Below are 16382 nucleotides of genomic sequence, written 5' to 3' on the forward strand. Positions count from 1 at the left end.
AGACCTCTTGTTAGTCCACGCGGGTAGGTACCACCGCCCTGCCTATTTCTGCCGTGAAGCAGTAATGCGTTTCGGTCTGGAGGGCGGGGCAGCCGTTGTAACTATACTGAGACCTTAGAACTTATATCTCAAGGCGGGTGGCGCATTTCCGTTATAGTTGTCTATGGGCTCCAGTACCCACTTAACAGCAGCTGGGCTGTGAGCTCGTCCGTCCATCTACGCATTAAAAATAAAAAATAAAATAGTTTCCTACTATTTTATCCGAACGGTTTCGTTTTCTGACTATTTTAACCGACTTCAAAAAAGGAGTAGGTTCTCAATTCGACTGTATAAACCGATAGAATACATATTTATTAAGTCGTAAAAATAATTTTCTTAATTTTTTTAGTTAAGCCCCTTCAATTCTAGAATGGCGCAATATTATAAATGCAAAAGTGTGTTTGTTTGTCCTCTTTCCTAGCTCGAAGCCACATATTGATATGATAGTATCAGATCGGGAGATAAGCATAGGACACCTTTTATCCCGAAATAACATCTCACATCCACAAACTGTTTGATTTTTTTATTTTTTTTATTGCTTATATTTATGGGTGGACGAGCTCACAGCCCCCCTGGTGTTAAGTGGTTACTGGAGCCCATAGACATCCACAACGTAAATGCGCCACCCACCTTGAGATACAAGTTCTAAGGTCTCAGTATAGTTACAACGGCTGCCCCACCCTTCAAACCGAAACGCATTACTGGTAATAATAGATAGTTATGATAGTGCATTACTGCCAATAATAGATAGATAAGATAATATCAATTATCAATCAATCAATCAATCGAAAAGTCAATAACACAATTGAATATGTAATTTCGAAAAGGGCACATGTCGCATATATTGTCAAATACGTTTTTTCATACACATGTAGTTTTTAGGCTTACCTACACCCGTTTTATAATAATTCCAGTAATTTTTCAATTGCTTATTAACACTAAAATATATCTCAAAAGTTAATATTTTAAATTTTACACCGCTTTAGAAAATAATCATTTTTTTTTCATATCCTGAACATTTTACATTTTCAGAGATGTGAGTCGTCTATTATCAAAGGTGGCAATCTGTGCATTTGGACAAAAAAATGTTATTGATATGTCGATACAGATTGATTTGAATATAATCGTCTCCTTCAAAGAATACGGTTCAAAACCTGCATTAAATAAAGGTTATATAAATAAAGGTTATAACCTGTTATTTATCTAAGATGTCATTCAGAAGAGTTTTGTGACTGCCAATGGAATACAAAGTCAATAATTCGTTTTTCTCATTTACCAATAATTGTCCAAAAGTCACATTGCCGGCTTTGATAATAGTCGACTCATGTGCCCTTTTCGAAATTGCATATTCAATTATATTTTAATGTACCTACCTACAAAAAAAGACATGCTTAAGTGACATATTTTGTTTCAGAATTGAACGAGATTGTTGTCTCAAATTCAAACAAACAAAATGGCGGATCGTCAACATTTTCCATCCGCCATCACGGAAGCCGTCTCTTCGAACACGGCGTGCCCCGACGCCGGACCGAAAGCAGAAACAACAAACATTTTTCTGTTACTCCAAAAGAATATAACGATTGAGTCATCAAAATACGTATTCAGTTCGATCGTTGAATATATTTTAATACTAACATTAATATTTGCGTTCTCCGCGATTTTGTATGTTATATACAAGTCATATATCAGTCCTGTTTTCTATAAAAAGGTGAGTTTATTGGGACTAGTGGTCCCGTAGTAGCCCAAATTCGACTATAATTAATTTAAATTTTATGTTAAGAACATTATTATTGGTTATATCGTCAAAAACTATTACACTTCTTATGCAGATTTCGCCAAGACTAAACTACAGGGTGGCCCATAAGTCCTTTGATATGAAAAAAAAATTATTAAAATAAAACTAATTACATTATGAATTAAATTTTTATTTACATAAAAAGCTTAAAAAACGGGAATTATTTTTTGAAAATAACATCTCCTAAATGTAATCCGTTGCGATCACGGCACTCTTGCAAACGACGTCTAAAATTGTCGATGACTGCGCGGCACGTCACTGCTGAAATGCTTGTCATTTCTCTGCGGATGTTTTCTTTTAGGGCCTCAATTGACCGCGGGTTTGTGTCGTATACTTTAGCCTTAAGGTAGCCCCACAAAAAAAAATCCATCGGGGTCAGATCTGGACTACGTGGAGGCCAGGAAATGTCTCCTCTCTTAGAGATAACTTTGCCAGGAAAAAGTTGACGGATAACGGGCATAGCAGTGTTAGAGGTGTGAGAAGTGGCCCCATCCTGTTGAAACCACGTCCTGGCATTAAAGCCTGAAAAGTTTTGCAATTCTGGTATGAAAAACTCTTCGATCATAGCCACATATCGCTCCGACGTAACAGTAACTGCGCGCCCTCTGCCATCCTCAAAGAAGTAAGGCCCTAGGATACCATGGGCTGACATAGCGGCCCAAACAGTCAATTTCGGACTATGTAAGGGCTTCTGATGCTTAAGTTTTGGATTGATGGGGCTCCAATAGCGGCAATTTTGTTTACTAACATGCCCGTTAAGATGGAAATGAGCCTCGTCAGAGAACATTATGTTATTGAAGGAAGTAAACCGATTCAACATTTCATTCGCATAATTTTGTCTTTGAATACCGTCAGTTTCCTTTAATTCTTGAACCAACTGAATTTTGTAAGGGTGCATATGTAAATCTTTCTTCAAAATCCGTTGTAACGATGTCCTGGATACGTTTAATGCTCTAGCGCGCTTACGAGTTGACTGTGTCGGATTTTCGCGAATAGACTGTGTCACTGTGTCTATGTTTTGTTCCGTACGTGACGTCCTTGGGCGACCCAACCGCGGTTTATCTAACGTCGAACCGGTCTCCTCGAACTTAGCAACCCAGTTCTTAATCGTTTGAAGAGTTGGAGTGTCGTCAAAGTTGTGTAAACCTTTGTGTTCTCGAAATTTACGCCGCGCAACGGTTGCCGAATTGTCGTTTTTATAAAACTCGCGCACACAAAACGCACGGTCCGCTCCGGTAAAACGCTCCATCGCGACTAAATTCCCAGAAACCGAAGTTACTCCCCCCGCTTCCCCTGCACCGCTCACGCGCGCCCTGTTCGTTTTATTCAAATTTTACTTTTCAAAGGACTTATGGGCCACCCTGTATAATGTCAAATACAATACATGGTAATGTGTGTAATGATTTATTGATTTAATGTATTTTTAAGGCATAATTTACAAAAAATATTAGCATTCAGTGTGCTTAGTGCGAGTTTTTTAACGTTCTTGTCAATGCGTAAAAGTTAAATCAAATTTGTATGAAGTTCGAACGTTTGCCTACGTTTGCCGCTAGAGGCGCTGTTCCAACTCCATACAAAATTGGGCTAACTTTAACACTATAAAGAACGTTAAAAAACTCGCACTAAGCACACTGCACTCCTTCTCTATATTCTCTATAAGTGTGAGAAATTTCATACTCCTCCGTCCGCGCAATTTTCGTAAAAAGGGGTACAAAGTTTTTGCTTCACGTATTAATATGTAGACTCACTATATAGCTGTGTAGCGTAACATGAATGCTTAATATAATAATATCGCACCTTTAGAATTGAAGTGTTCAATCCAAAATTCTACTTTTTTTTGGTAAACGCCAAAAATTGAACTGAATTGAATTGTAATTTTTTCTGTTTCGATTTTAATAATTTAAGCCTTAATGCGGCTTAAAATAAAGCTTAATGTATTAGCTTGATTTAAAAGAGACGGAAAGTGTACTTTGTTCTTTTGTAACTAAAATCCTTTAAACGAGAAATTCTTGTATATAACTAGTCAGGTTATAAGTATTGTCACACAGTAAAAACTTTTCTTTTAGAATGCTGGCCACAAAAAAGTTTTTGAATTCGAATTTCGAATTGTTCATGAAAATAAAAATGTATACTTTTAGAATTTTACTCATTTTTAAATATGGAGTGGACGCTTAAAGAAGACCGTGTTGCAGTTATTGCGTTGCATCGTTGCGGTTACGCGCCAATTCAAATTTTTAACATACTGAAAAATTTGAATATAACCAAAAGATTCGTTTATCGTACCATCAAACGATACAATGAAGACTCTAGTGTAGATGACAGGTCAAGAAGTGGTCGCTCTCGGTCTGTTAGGACTCCAGCAGTGATAAAAGCTGTGAAGGCGCGAATTCAAAGAAATCCCAAACGTAAGCAGAAACTGTTGGCCCTTCAGATGGGGTTAAGCAGAACCACGGTGAAAAGGGTGTTAAATGAAGACGTAGGGCTTCGAGCATATCGAAGAAAAACAGGACATCGTTTGAATGCTCGTCTAATGGACCTGAGACTGAAGAGATGCCGCGCTTTGTTGAAGCGGTACGCGGGAAAAAAATATCGGGAAAATCTTTTTTCGGATGAAAAAATTTTTACCGTAGAAGAGAGCTACAACAAACTAAATGATAAGGTGTACGCACACAGTAGTGAAGAAGCGAGCAACCGTATTCCGCGTGTTCAACGAGGTCATTTTCCATCTTCGCTCATGGTATGGTTGGGAGTTTCTTATTGGGGCTTAACAGAGGTACATTTTTGTGAGAAAGGTGTGAAAACGAATGCAGTTGTGTATCAAAATACAGTCCTGACGAACCTTGTGGAACCTGTTTCTCATACCATGTTCAATAACAGGCACTGGGTATTCCAACAAGATTCGGCGCCAGCTTATAGAGCGAAGAGCACACAAGACTGGCTGGCGGCGCGTGAAATCGACTTCATCCGGCACGAAGACTGGCCCTCCTCCAGTCCAGATTTGAATCCGTTAGATTCCAAGATATGGCAACACTTGGAGGAAAAGGCGTACTCAAAGCCTCATCCCAATTTGGAGTCACTCAAGACATCCTTGATTAAGGCAGCCGCTGATATTGACATGGACCTCGTTCGTGCTGCGATAGACGACTGGCCGCGCAGATTGAAGGCCTGTATTCAAAATCACGGAGGTCATTTTGAATAAACTTTAGTGTCATAAGAATCTATGTTTTGTTAAGTTCATTTTGGTATATGAATGGTTACATAATGAATAAACTTGTTATTAAATTATTTTACATTAAACATGTGACAGAATTTATGACCTGACTAGGTATATATAGCCTGAATCTCAGAAACGGCTCCAACGATTTTCATAAAATTTAGTATACAGGGGATTTCGGGGGCGATAAATCGATCTAGCTACGATTTATTTTCAGAAAATATTGTTTTATTCGTGTTTTCAATAATCAACTCTTCCCGACATCTATTGGCGAATAATAATACTATTTTTCTTAATTAAGGGTAGCTAACCAAGATGGCGTTATCAAAAAAAAAAGCCGAGCAAAGCTCGGTCATGATCTTGTTTAAATTTAATTGACGTGATAATGTCTTAAAAATCGATGAACGCCGGCTGCACGCATAAAAAAGTGTCACGTTCCGTCCGAGCTTGAGGCACGCAATAACGTTATAGTCATGCATTTTCAAAACAGGAACTGACAGAAGTCGGCTTCGATCATATACCTCAAGGTCCGGACAGGGGGAGGCGGATCAGTCGCGCCCAAGCCTCCAGACGGATGGGCAGCAAATTGCCCCCTCCCTACCCCAACGGGTGGTTCGCGGTCGCCGAAACAAGGGAGCTTAAAGTTGGCAGCGTCCTCTCTATCGATGCCCTGGGTAAATATTCTTTCGGATGTCACGGTAAATTTGAGAACAGTGACATCTATCGACCGAGGTTTCAAACGTCACAAAGTTTTCGTGTCTTGTAATGCACGTTTTTCGCTTTGTAACAAATTTAAGAATCACGCGCTTATCGTGATTTCAAATAACAATTTCATTACGTTTCTCGATGGACGATAATGGTATTGAAATACAACCTATGTTCCTGGTAACGAGCCTTGATGATTGTAGAGCTGCCTAATGACATATATCGTCGAATAGTAATAATAAAACACTATTATGTAGTTGTCGATTTTAAAAAAAAACCTTGCCATCCACTGTTAAACTATGTGAGATTAAGGTTTTTTTCTTTTAAATTTCCACACAAGTCGAGTATTGTGTTTCTGCTATCTGACAATAGATGGCGTCGTACTTCTCGAGCGTTCTAGATCCTTCGAACCTATCGATCCTTCGTCCTAGATAGATTGTATATCCTTCGATATTCGTTCGACTATTCGGCGATAGATGTCGTTACTCTTACTGGCCTAACAATATATTTCTTTTTCTATCTATAATTTAAAATATATATAATATAAATGTAGAATAGGGAACATCATCTTCATGTCACATCTCTTATACACACCATTCCCTTTTACAAGAGCAATCCGATTTAAGGATGAAAAATGAAGAAAATCACAATACTACACATCGAAAGAGAAGTTTCACTACATTAATGTGAATCAAGTTGCAGATGTTTTTAAAAAAAGAGTCTCATTATCATGTTGTAGAAGTACCGCGTTATAAGAGGAGTTTTGGAGAATTTCTTATCGTGTTAGAGTGGAACCGTGCTTTTTTATTTTACTTTTATTGCTTAGATGGTTGGACGAGCTCACAGCCCACCTGGTGTTAAATGGTTACTGGAGCCCATAGGCATCTACAACGTAAATGCGCCACCCACCTTGAGATATAAGTTCTAAGGTCTCAGTATAGTTACAACGGCTGCCCCACCCTTCAAACCGAAACGCATTACTGCTTCACGGCAGAAATAGGCGGGGTGTTGGTACCTACCCGCGCAGACTCACAAGAGGTTCTACCACCAGTAACTGTGGTGTTGTAGAATATCGTGTTATGTTATGTAATGTTCGTTTGTTTTGCGTCGCTTTTTCGCGTCAAATACACAACCGCACTGGATGTAATTCGTTAATCATTGCAGGTCAGAATTTGTGCGTGTACCGTGGCGAGGACGGCCTGGCCCGGTGCGTGGACGCATACTGTCCGCATTTGGGCGCGAATCTTGCGGTCGGTGGCACGGTACGCGGCAGCTGTATCGAATGCCCCTTCCACAAGTGGCGTTTCAACGCGGCCGGCACCTGCGTCAGCTTGCCCGGCTCTGATATTGGTAATGCTTTACTTTATTTTAGTAGTAGGGCCTTCGATTCGCTTCGGGAACTGTAATTTATTATTGATTATGAAAATAAGATGAACAACCGGCGAGAAACTCAGTAGGCTATGTCTGTGGGTTAATTAACTCACAGAACCCTTCGTCATAAGCGACGGCTTACTTTACTTTTACTGGTGGTAGGACGTCTTGGGAGTCCGCGCGGGTAGGTACCACCGCTCTGCCTATTTCTGCCGTGAAGCGATAATGCGTTTCGGTTTGAAGGACGGGGCAGCTGTTGTAACTATAGTGAGACCTTACAACTCATGTCTTAAGGTGGGTGGCGGCATTTACGTTATAGATGTCTATGGGCTTCGGTAACTACTTAGCACCAGGTGGGTTGTGAGCTCGTTCACCTCCGTCTAAGTAACAAAAAACACATCCCGGACCATTCCATCGATCGTGAACACGCCACTATCCGCTGTGACAGCCGCTCACTTCAAATTTCCAGCACCAAAAGGCGTATCGATCAGGACCTGGTGCGTGGTGGAAACAGACGGCGCCGTCTGGATCTGGCACGACGCTGAAGGCAGGGAGCCGCTGTGGGAGATCACCGATCCACCTGAGCTTAAGGAGTTCGGATATCGAGGGAGAAACGAGTTCGAAGTCAGCGCTCACATACAGGTGAGATTTTTTGATATCAGAGCCATCTTTTGTCGAGTAGAAATAGCTTTTTTTTATCTTTGCTACCTTCTAGTATTCTGCTATTCTAGTAACCTCGAGGGGTTATTCTAGATTTACTTACTACTAGGCTCACGGGGCTCAAGCCGGGAATGTTGCTAACACTGGCCCTAGCAAGAGCTGTGCTTCGCAGAATTTACCACCGGATCGGAAACGCGACCCACTGAGAAGATCCGGCGAGAAACTCAGTGGGCTGTGTCTGTGGGTTACTTTACTCGTCGAGCACTTCGTCGCAAGCGTGCCGTGAGCTTATCCACCTATCTAACCAATAAAAATAAAGAATAAAACTAGCGTTCTTTTGGTCTTCATTCCAGGAAATACCAGAAAATGGTGCTGATGTTCCTCATCTGAACGCCGTCCACTCCTCCTCGCTGCTCAGTGATCTCGGAGAGAGATATCCCGCACTGTACGAAATCATAGGTAAACTGAAATATATAAGCACAGTAGATCAGGACTAAATCATAGGTAAACTGAAATATATATGCACAGTAGATCAGGGCGAAATCATAGGTAAGCTGAAATATATAAGCACAGTAGATCAGGGATTGGTTTTAAACTAAAACACAGACGCGACTGACGCATTATTTCTGCTCTTAACGCAATATTTCGAAAATTTACTGAACCCTTGTCTTTTTAAGTATGTAAAGAAAAACTTTTTTTTTTTTTAATTCTTACTTATAACTAGTCAGGTCATAAGTATTGTCACACAGTAAAAACTTTTCTTTTAGAATGCTGGCCACAAAAAAGTTTATTGAATTCGAATTTCGAATTGTTCAAGAAAATAAAAATGTATACTTTTAGAATTTTACTCATTTTTAAATATGGAGTGGACGCTTAAAGAAGACCGTGTTGCAGTTATTGCGTTGCATCGTTGCGGTTACGCGCCAATTCAAATTTTTAACATACTGAAAAATTTGAATATAACCAAAAGATTCGTTTATCGTACCATCAAACGATACAATGAAGACTCTAGTGTAGATGACAGGTCAAGAAGTGGTCGCCCTCGGTCTGTTAGGACTCCAGCAGTGATAAAAGCTGTGAAGGCGCGAATTCAAAGAAATCCCAAACGTAAGCAGAAACTGTTGGCCCTTCAGATGGGGTTAAGCAGAACCACGGTGAAAAGGGTGTTAAATGAAGACTTAGGGCTTCGGGCATATCGAAGAAAAACAGGACATCGTTTGAATGCTCGTCTAATGGACCTGAGACTGAAGAGATGCCGCGCTTTGTTGAAGCGGTACGCGGGAAAAAAATATCGGGAAATTCTTTTTTCGGATGAAAAAATTTTTACCTTAGAAGAGAGCTACAACAAAAAAAATGATAAGGTGTACGCACACAGTAGTGAAGAAGCGAGCAACCGTATTCCGCGTGTCCAACGAGGTCATTTTCCATCCTCGCTCATGGTATGGTTGGGAGTTTCTTATTGGGGCTTAACAGAGGTACATTTTTGTGAGAAAGGTGTAAAAACGAATGCAGTTGTGTATCAAAATACAGTCCTGACGAACCTTGTGGAACCTGTTTCTCATACCATGTTCAATAACAGGCACTGGGTATTCCAACAAGATTCGGCGCCAGCTCATAGAGCGAAGAGCACACAAGACTGGCTGGCGGCGCGTGAAATCGACTTCATCCGGCACGAAGACTGGCCCTCCTCCAGTCCAGATTTGAATCCGTTATATTACAAGATATGGCAACACTTGGAGGAAAAGGCGTGCTCAAAGCCTCATCCCAATTTGGAGTCACTCAAGACATCCTTGATTAAGGCAGCCGCCGATATTGACATGGACCTCGTTCGTGCTGCGATAGACGACTGGCCGCGCAGATTGATGGCCTGTATTCAAAATCACGGAGGTCATTTTGAATAAACTATAGTGTCATAAGAATTTATGTTTTGTTAAGTTCATTTTGGTATATGAATGGTTACATAATGAATAAACTTGTTTCAATTATTTTACATTAAACATGTGACAGAATTTATGACCTGAATAGGTATATTAAACCTTTGAAACATTTTAGTTTAAAACAAAAGATTTTTCTTATATAGATTAACTGAGCTGAACTGAACTGTCATTGAGAAATAATTGTAAATAGACATGTTTAACAAAAATCGACTTTAAATAGAAAAAAATTATTCCAAAACAAATGAATATACACTAAAAACAATAATCATCGAAATCGGTTGACGTGATATTGAGTTATTGAGTGATTCATCTATTTGTCGCGCACGTACTTAATGCAAACTTAAGACTTATATGGTTTTCTCATGAATACTATTATCAGAACTGGACTAAATTGGGAAAAATGGGACCACAGGGGAAGCGGCGGCTTTCTAATAAAAAAACAATCATCGAAATCGATTCACCCAGTCATAAGTTATGAGATAACAGACATAAAAAAACATACAGTCTAATTGAGAACGTCCTCTTTTTTTGAATTCGGTTAAAAAGAGGAGTTCAGTTTTACTGGATTCAATATAATACTGTGTAAAATAATAATTTGTGAAAAATAAAGGCTTTAAATATTGTTTTCTTAACATTGTACAGAAAACGCCATTAAGTCTTATATTATTGTTCAACCATTTTTAGAATATTCCTTATCATTATAAGTATATTACCGTGAAAGTCCATTCGAACAAAGGCTAATAACTAATCAGTGAGAATTTTTATGATGCTATGTATAAACGCCATTCAAATTTTTGAGAACAGCGCCATCACGCGATACGAATGCGAAACCGTGCATCGATGTTACCGCCATCTAGCGACAAGGGGTGCTATTAACGAAATCGCATCTTTTTCAGGCCGACACGTGTGGAACGCGGATTGGACGAAATCCGACGATCACACATCGCTAATGCACATCACGCAAGAATATAAAGTTCTCAAATACGATTTGGCACGCATCGACGTTAAAGTTACACAGGTGACGTACAAAATACAATCTTAACATCTAAACGATAGTGTCGATTTTGATTTAGCCAAAAACCTCTCATCTTCCTCCTTGCATCGTGTTCCTCAGTGCTAAGGGTCACTTTTACGAAGCACTTTTGTTCGGACTATAAATCTCCAAACTATACTATCATCTGCGCAGTGAAAACCGAGAAAACCACGTACACGCTGCCTTATTTACTTTTATTACTGGTGGTAGGACCTCTTGTGACTCCGCACGGGTAGGTATCACCGCCCTGCCTATTTCTGCCGTGAAGCAGTAATGCGTTTCGGTTCTAAGGGCGGGGCAGCCGTTGTAATTATACTGAGACCTTAGAAGTCATATTTTAAGGTGACGGTTACGTTGTAGATATCTATGGGCTCCAGTGACCACTTAACAGTAGGTGGGCATTAACATTGTCATTGATAGAAATTGTTTCGAGAAATTTCCCTGGTGTGAGTTGAGTTTCCATTTGCAGATCGGCCCCGGACATGTCCGTTTATTCCTGAAGACCAGCGTCGGTCCTTTTTACATAGCGCAGTCGGTGACTCCTCTCGGTCCTCTGCTGCAGAAGGTCATCCACCGGGTGTACTCACCGGCGTACAACGCACCCGTCGGAGCGTTCCTCGTGAGGTGCGAAGCGTACATGGTAAGTAAAACAATTTGACGGTATTCGCAAAACACAAAGTTAAAATGTTACAGCTCCTAAAATGTAGATGGCGCTAGATGGCGCTGGTGGGGGTGAGAGGCCGGCGGATGGTGCAACTAGATAAACAAGTTTCATCCTGGCAGAATAGCGGCGGTATACTACGAATTTGCCTGTGAACATCGTATCCAGTAATGACGGATACATTGAACGTTATACGGTGCCTATTTGTGAACGAAGCATAATTTTTTGTCGTATCCATTAAAATGGGTACCGTATACACGGAGACTATGTGTGAACGTAGCCTCAGTCCAATTCTTAAAATGTAGATGGCGCTAAAACGTCAGTTCGATTCTTAAAATGTAGATGGCGCTTAAAATTATATACTAAACGTCAGTGCTCTGACATTTCGGTAGGAATCTCGACAATCGTGTAGTTTATTTTCAATTGATAACTTAGTACTTCTTCAGGTTTCAAGCTAGTTTTATACTGAGATTAATCAGTTAGACTCGCAAAGGGTAATTATCAAATATTCGTAAATAACTTGGAAGTAAAATCGAATGTCAATAAAAGAGCAGTCATAGAAATGATGAAAATATGAAGTTATGAAATTAATTTCCATTTAGTACTGCGTAGTAATTTTACAACAAAAATACACTTTAAATGTTGTTTCTTTGTTTTTACAGTTCCGTCTAGTTATATTAGTACTAGTTTCATGTGTTATTAACACGAATAAAATAAAGAAACGACTCTGTTTTTACATAGAATTGCTATTTGAAATTTTGACTATAATTACAGTTAGAAGTTTTTAGTTCTGAAATATAGATGTCGCTGTAAAGCTTACAATTCTGAAATACAGATGTCGCTGTAACAATCTTTTTTGTTTTAGTTCGAGAGGGACGTAACTATATGGAACAGCAAGCGGTTCGTTAGCGCGCCTGCCTACGTTAAAACCGATAAGACGATACGAACCTTCAGGAATTGGTTCGGTCAGTTCTACAGTGAGCACAGCCTCAGTTTCAGGGACGCGCTGCAGAATCCATTGGACTGGTGACGATTTAACGCGGCCATTTTGTACGATTTTCGTTCTGTGGAGGGTAGAAGTAAGGAGCGCCATCTTGTATAGGGATTGTACGGTTTCTAATGCAATACTGTAAACTGTTCTTTATAAATAAAACAAGTTAGTTCCGATTTTACTTCGTATATTGTCACAAGTGTCTGACGTGTCGGGTGGATTATGTACGACTGACCATATCAAGCGTTGCACAAAATGGCATGCGCTACTAATCCTAATGTCCCTACAGGAATCAAATTGCAAAAGTGTTTGCCTGTAAACAGCAAGTTATTGTTGGAAGACTCACCGAAATAGCGGTAGTGTAGGAAGTGAAAATGATTTCAATATAGTTGTTTTAAACAGAAGTGTGCCGGGTTGAAGTGTGGTAGTTTTGGCACTGCTCTTCAGAGGTCGTCGTGGCCTAAAGGATAAGACGTCCGGTGCATTCGAGTTGAGCGATGCACCAGTGTTCGAACCCCGCAGGCGGGCACCAATAATTTTTTTCTAACTAAATACGTACTTACCAAATGTTTACGATTGACTTTCACGGTAAACTAATAGCATCGTGTATTAAAAATGAAACCCGCAAAATTATAATTTACTTAATTACTGGCTGCTTTTCGGTGTGAAGGGCGGGGCAGCCTTTGTAACTGAGATTTTAGAACTCATATCTCAAGGTGGGTTAACCTTGTAGATGTATATGGGCTCCGGTAACCACTTAACACCAGGTGGACTGTGAGCTCGTTAGCCCATTTAAGCAATAAATAAATAAAATAAATCCTTCCACTTGCTACAGTGGCGCCACCTTAATTGGCTCACTTTCAGCGGACAATTTTTATTACACAAAGATGGCGCTCCTTACCTCTACCCTCTATATTCAGAATGGAGATCGATCTCTCGAGACGAAATTATTTCCAGTGTCGTGTTTTATGAAAGTCTTCTTCGAACTGCTACATGAATACTTTAAATGTAAGATTGAGATAAAATAGTTTCAGTTGAATTGATTGTTTATTGAAAATTGGCTTTTTGGGGGAAGTCTAGAAGTCACGATCAGCTAGTTTGTTCAATTTTCCTATATTAGTCCAGAGGTCGTAGCCGAAAAAGATGGAGTGAGCAAGTGTCTGAGTGTCTGGACATGAGACTGAGCCACGCACTTCACTGTGCCACTGACTGACATAAGTGGCTAAAAATTACAAAAAAAGGTCACAGGCGGGCGCATCACGATGCTCAGCAATGAGCGATCGACTGAAGGAGGAGGAGTCCACTTTTATAGACGCTAAGGGGCTTATAAGCTAACATTGTAAAGTTTCAAAGTAAAGGAACACTAAATTTCAATGCATCCACCATTGTTTACTCTGCACTACCTTTGGTTGACTGGTAGAGAATGTCTTAAGCATTAAATTCGCCAATGGTAATTTAACATGAAGTGTAATAAAAAAACATGTGTGCAATTCACACTTGGTAGAAGTGAAACCTTCAAAAATTTTAATACAATTGCGACTATTTGGCGATAGATGGTGTTACTCTTACCGGCGTAACAATGTTAACTAAAGATCTCGCAGTAGTCGAAATTCGACTATAACTAATTGGAATTGTAAGTTTGTACACTATTATGGTTATATTTTATACTTCTATAATCACAAATTTCGCCAAGACTACACGTTAAAAAGTATTAACAAAGACAAACAATATTTAATCTATTCTCAATTTGACAACAGACGTCAAGAACAAAAGTTTGACAATAAATAGTATGCATGCGTGTGTGCGTCAAATACATGGTATGTAGTGTGTGTAATGTTTTCTTTATTGATTTCATGTATCTTTTATGCATTATTTTAAAAAAATATTAGCATTGTGCACTTCTTCTCTATATTCTCTATAAGTGTGGAAAATTTCATACTCCTCCGTCCGCGCAATTTTCGTAAAAAGGGATACAAAGTTTTTGCTTCACGTATTAATATATAAATATTAGAATAAGAAAATGTAAAACGAAAAAGAAAAGTAAAGTAATTTCAAATACAAACTTTAATGCAAGATGCAACAAGAAAAAAACAAAAATAATGCATAAAAGATACATTAAATCAATAAAGAAAACATTACACACACTACATACCATGTATTTGACGCACACACGCATGCATTCTATTTATTGTCAAACTTTTGTTCTTGACGTCTGTTGTCAAATTGAGAATAGATTAAATATTGTTTGCCTTTGTTAATATTTTTTATAGTGTAGTCTTGGCGAAATTTGTGTTTATAGAAGTATAAAATACAATCATAATAGTGTACAAAATTACAATCACAATTAATTATAGTCGAATTTCGACTACTACGGGACCTCTAGTTTATTATAAATTCATTTTCGTAAATTATTAATAACAGTTAAGCTATGTACGGCCCGCCAAAACAAATTAAAATGACTTTGGCGGGAACGCGAGGCGTGACGTTGTGTGATTTGTTTTATTTTGTCTATTTAGTGTTTCTTCAGCTTTAAATGTGTAATAATGGTGGTTTATTAACTGTTTAATATCTGTGAAAGTGCACATAATAATATGTGGGAAAATAAAACAAGGCCGCTGGACGTAACTTCTCGGGAACCTCCAAAAAGTCCAATGAAAATTTTCAATAAATAACCAGCATTTTACTGAAATTATATCTCATCCCATATCATCTCAATTCATTTAATTTTATCCCAGTTGATTAATGTCTCAAATTAATCATCTTCATTTCATTTCACTCCATATTATTATTTTTCATAAAATTATGAATATGAAATAAAATAAGACATGACTTAAAGGTCGTAGTTACGAGGTCACAAAAACCCTTAAAGAAAGTAAACTAAAATTTAAATTGGCCCATTGATTAAAAAGGTTACTCATCCCTATTGTAGATCATACAGTCATACACGCGTAACATTTCGTAGGCTATTCCGTTATGATTATTTGTTTTGTTGTAACAAATTGGTACATATTGGCTTGGAATTATTGCTTTTAGGTTAAATACTACCGCCTTGCTTATTTCTGGCGCGAGTTATTGAGACTACTATTGAGATATAAGCCTCATGTTTCAAGACAAGTGGCGGCATTTACATCTATGCGCTCAGTGAGCTTAGTGCGAGCTTTTTTTCCTCTCGATCGACACCCTCGATAGCGTAAAAGTTAACTCCAATTTCTATGGAGTCAGAACAGCGCCCCTAGCGGCAAACGCAGGCAAACGTTCTAACTCCATACAAATATGAGTTAGCTTTAACATTAAAAGTTAAGTCAAATTTGTATGGAGTTGGAACGTTTGCCTACGTTTGCCGCTAGGGGCGCTGTTCCAATTGCGAACAAATTTGAGTTAACTTTTAAGCTACCGTAAAATGGGGCGTTTAGGGACAAATTCCAACTTTATGAGCAATTTTAAGGTAGTTGTTGATGTATATATTGCTATATCAGGATCAAAATGATTGAGTCTTGGGGCCATCTTTGTTGTCTAATTTAAAATTATGCAACTAGCATTCCAGTTTAAGCAAAAAATGCAAAAATAGGTGCAATCCCTATTTACCCGAAAATTGCGGTTAATTGGGACGAAATGAGAAATTTGCTAGGGCTGGCGGCACTACTTTTATTTTTATATATAGTTTTAATTTATTTATTTATTTAGTTGCACCAACAAAGTGATCATCAATAAAAAAAATTGAAAAACTGATAAAAGTACATGGCAGACATCACCTCAATTATAGGTGCAATCGACAGTGCTGATATTTCTATCTGGGTTAAGAGATTAGGTGTGTCGGTTATTCCATGGATTAATCAGATGAATACCCCCACTCTGAACAAATATTAAATATTTTATTATGTATTACTTAGACATTTTTGTCCACCTTGAGATTTCATTAATCTTGTTACATGTCTCTGCAAAATCGACTTACATATATTAAATTGCTTATCTATTT

At 38.7% G+C, this 16382-nt stretch overlaps 1 protein-coding gene across 2 annotated transcripts in view; it reads left to right on the plus strand.

Moving 5' to 3' along the window:
* The first annotated feature begins 1459 nt into the window (after positions 1-1459).
* nvd (cholesterol 7-desaturase nvd) overlaps positions 1460-16382 on the plus strand; it is a 167026-nt gene continuing 152103 nt past the window's right edge. The window contains exons 1-8 of one of the 2 annotated variants that reach the window (XR_016323853.1): positions 1460-1747; positions 5539-5722; positions 6918-7103; positions 7594-7766; positions 8138-8243; positions 10618-10739; positions 11224-11394; positions 12281-12522. Coding sequence is in view for 1 of the 2 variants with exons in the window: in XM_028185795.2 (XP_028041596.2) it covers positions 1493-1747; positions 5539-5722; positions 6918-7103; positions 7594-7766; positions 8138-8243; positions 10618-10739; positions 11224-11394; positions 12281-12445 (1362 nt within the window). In the remaining variant the exon portion in view is untranslated. Of the gene's footprint in view, positions 1748-5538; positions 5723-6917; positions 7104-7593; positions 7767-8137; positions 8244-10617; positions 10740-11223; positions 11395-12280; positions 13224-16382 lie in introns of those variants that run through there. The other variant, XM_028185795.2, reaches the window with a different exon arrangement.

Source organism: Bombyx mandarina, chromosome 11 (genome assembly GCF_030267445.1).
Source record: "Bombyx mandarina strain Sakado chromosome 11, ASM3026744v2".
In the NCBI taxonomy this organism is placed as follows: domain Eukaryota; kingdom Metazoa; phylum Arthropoda; class Insecta; order Lepidoptera; family Bombycidae; genus Bombyx; species Bombyx mandarina.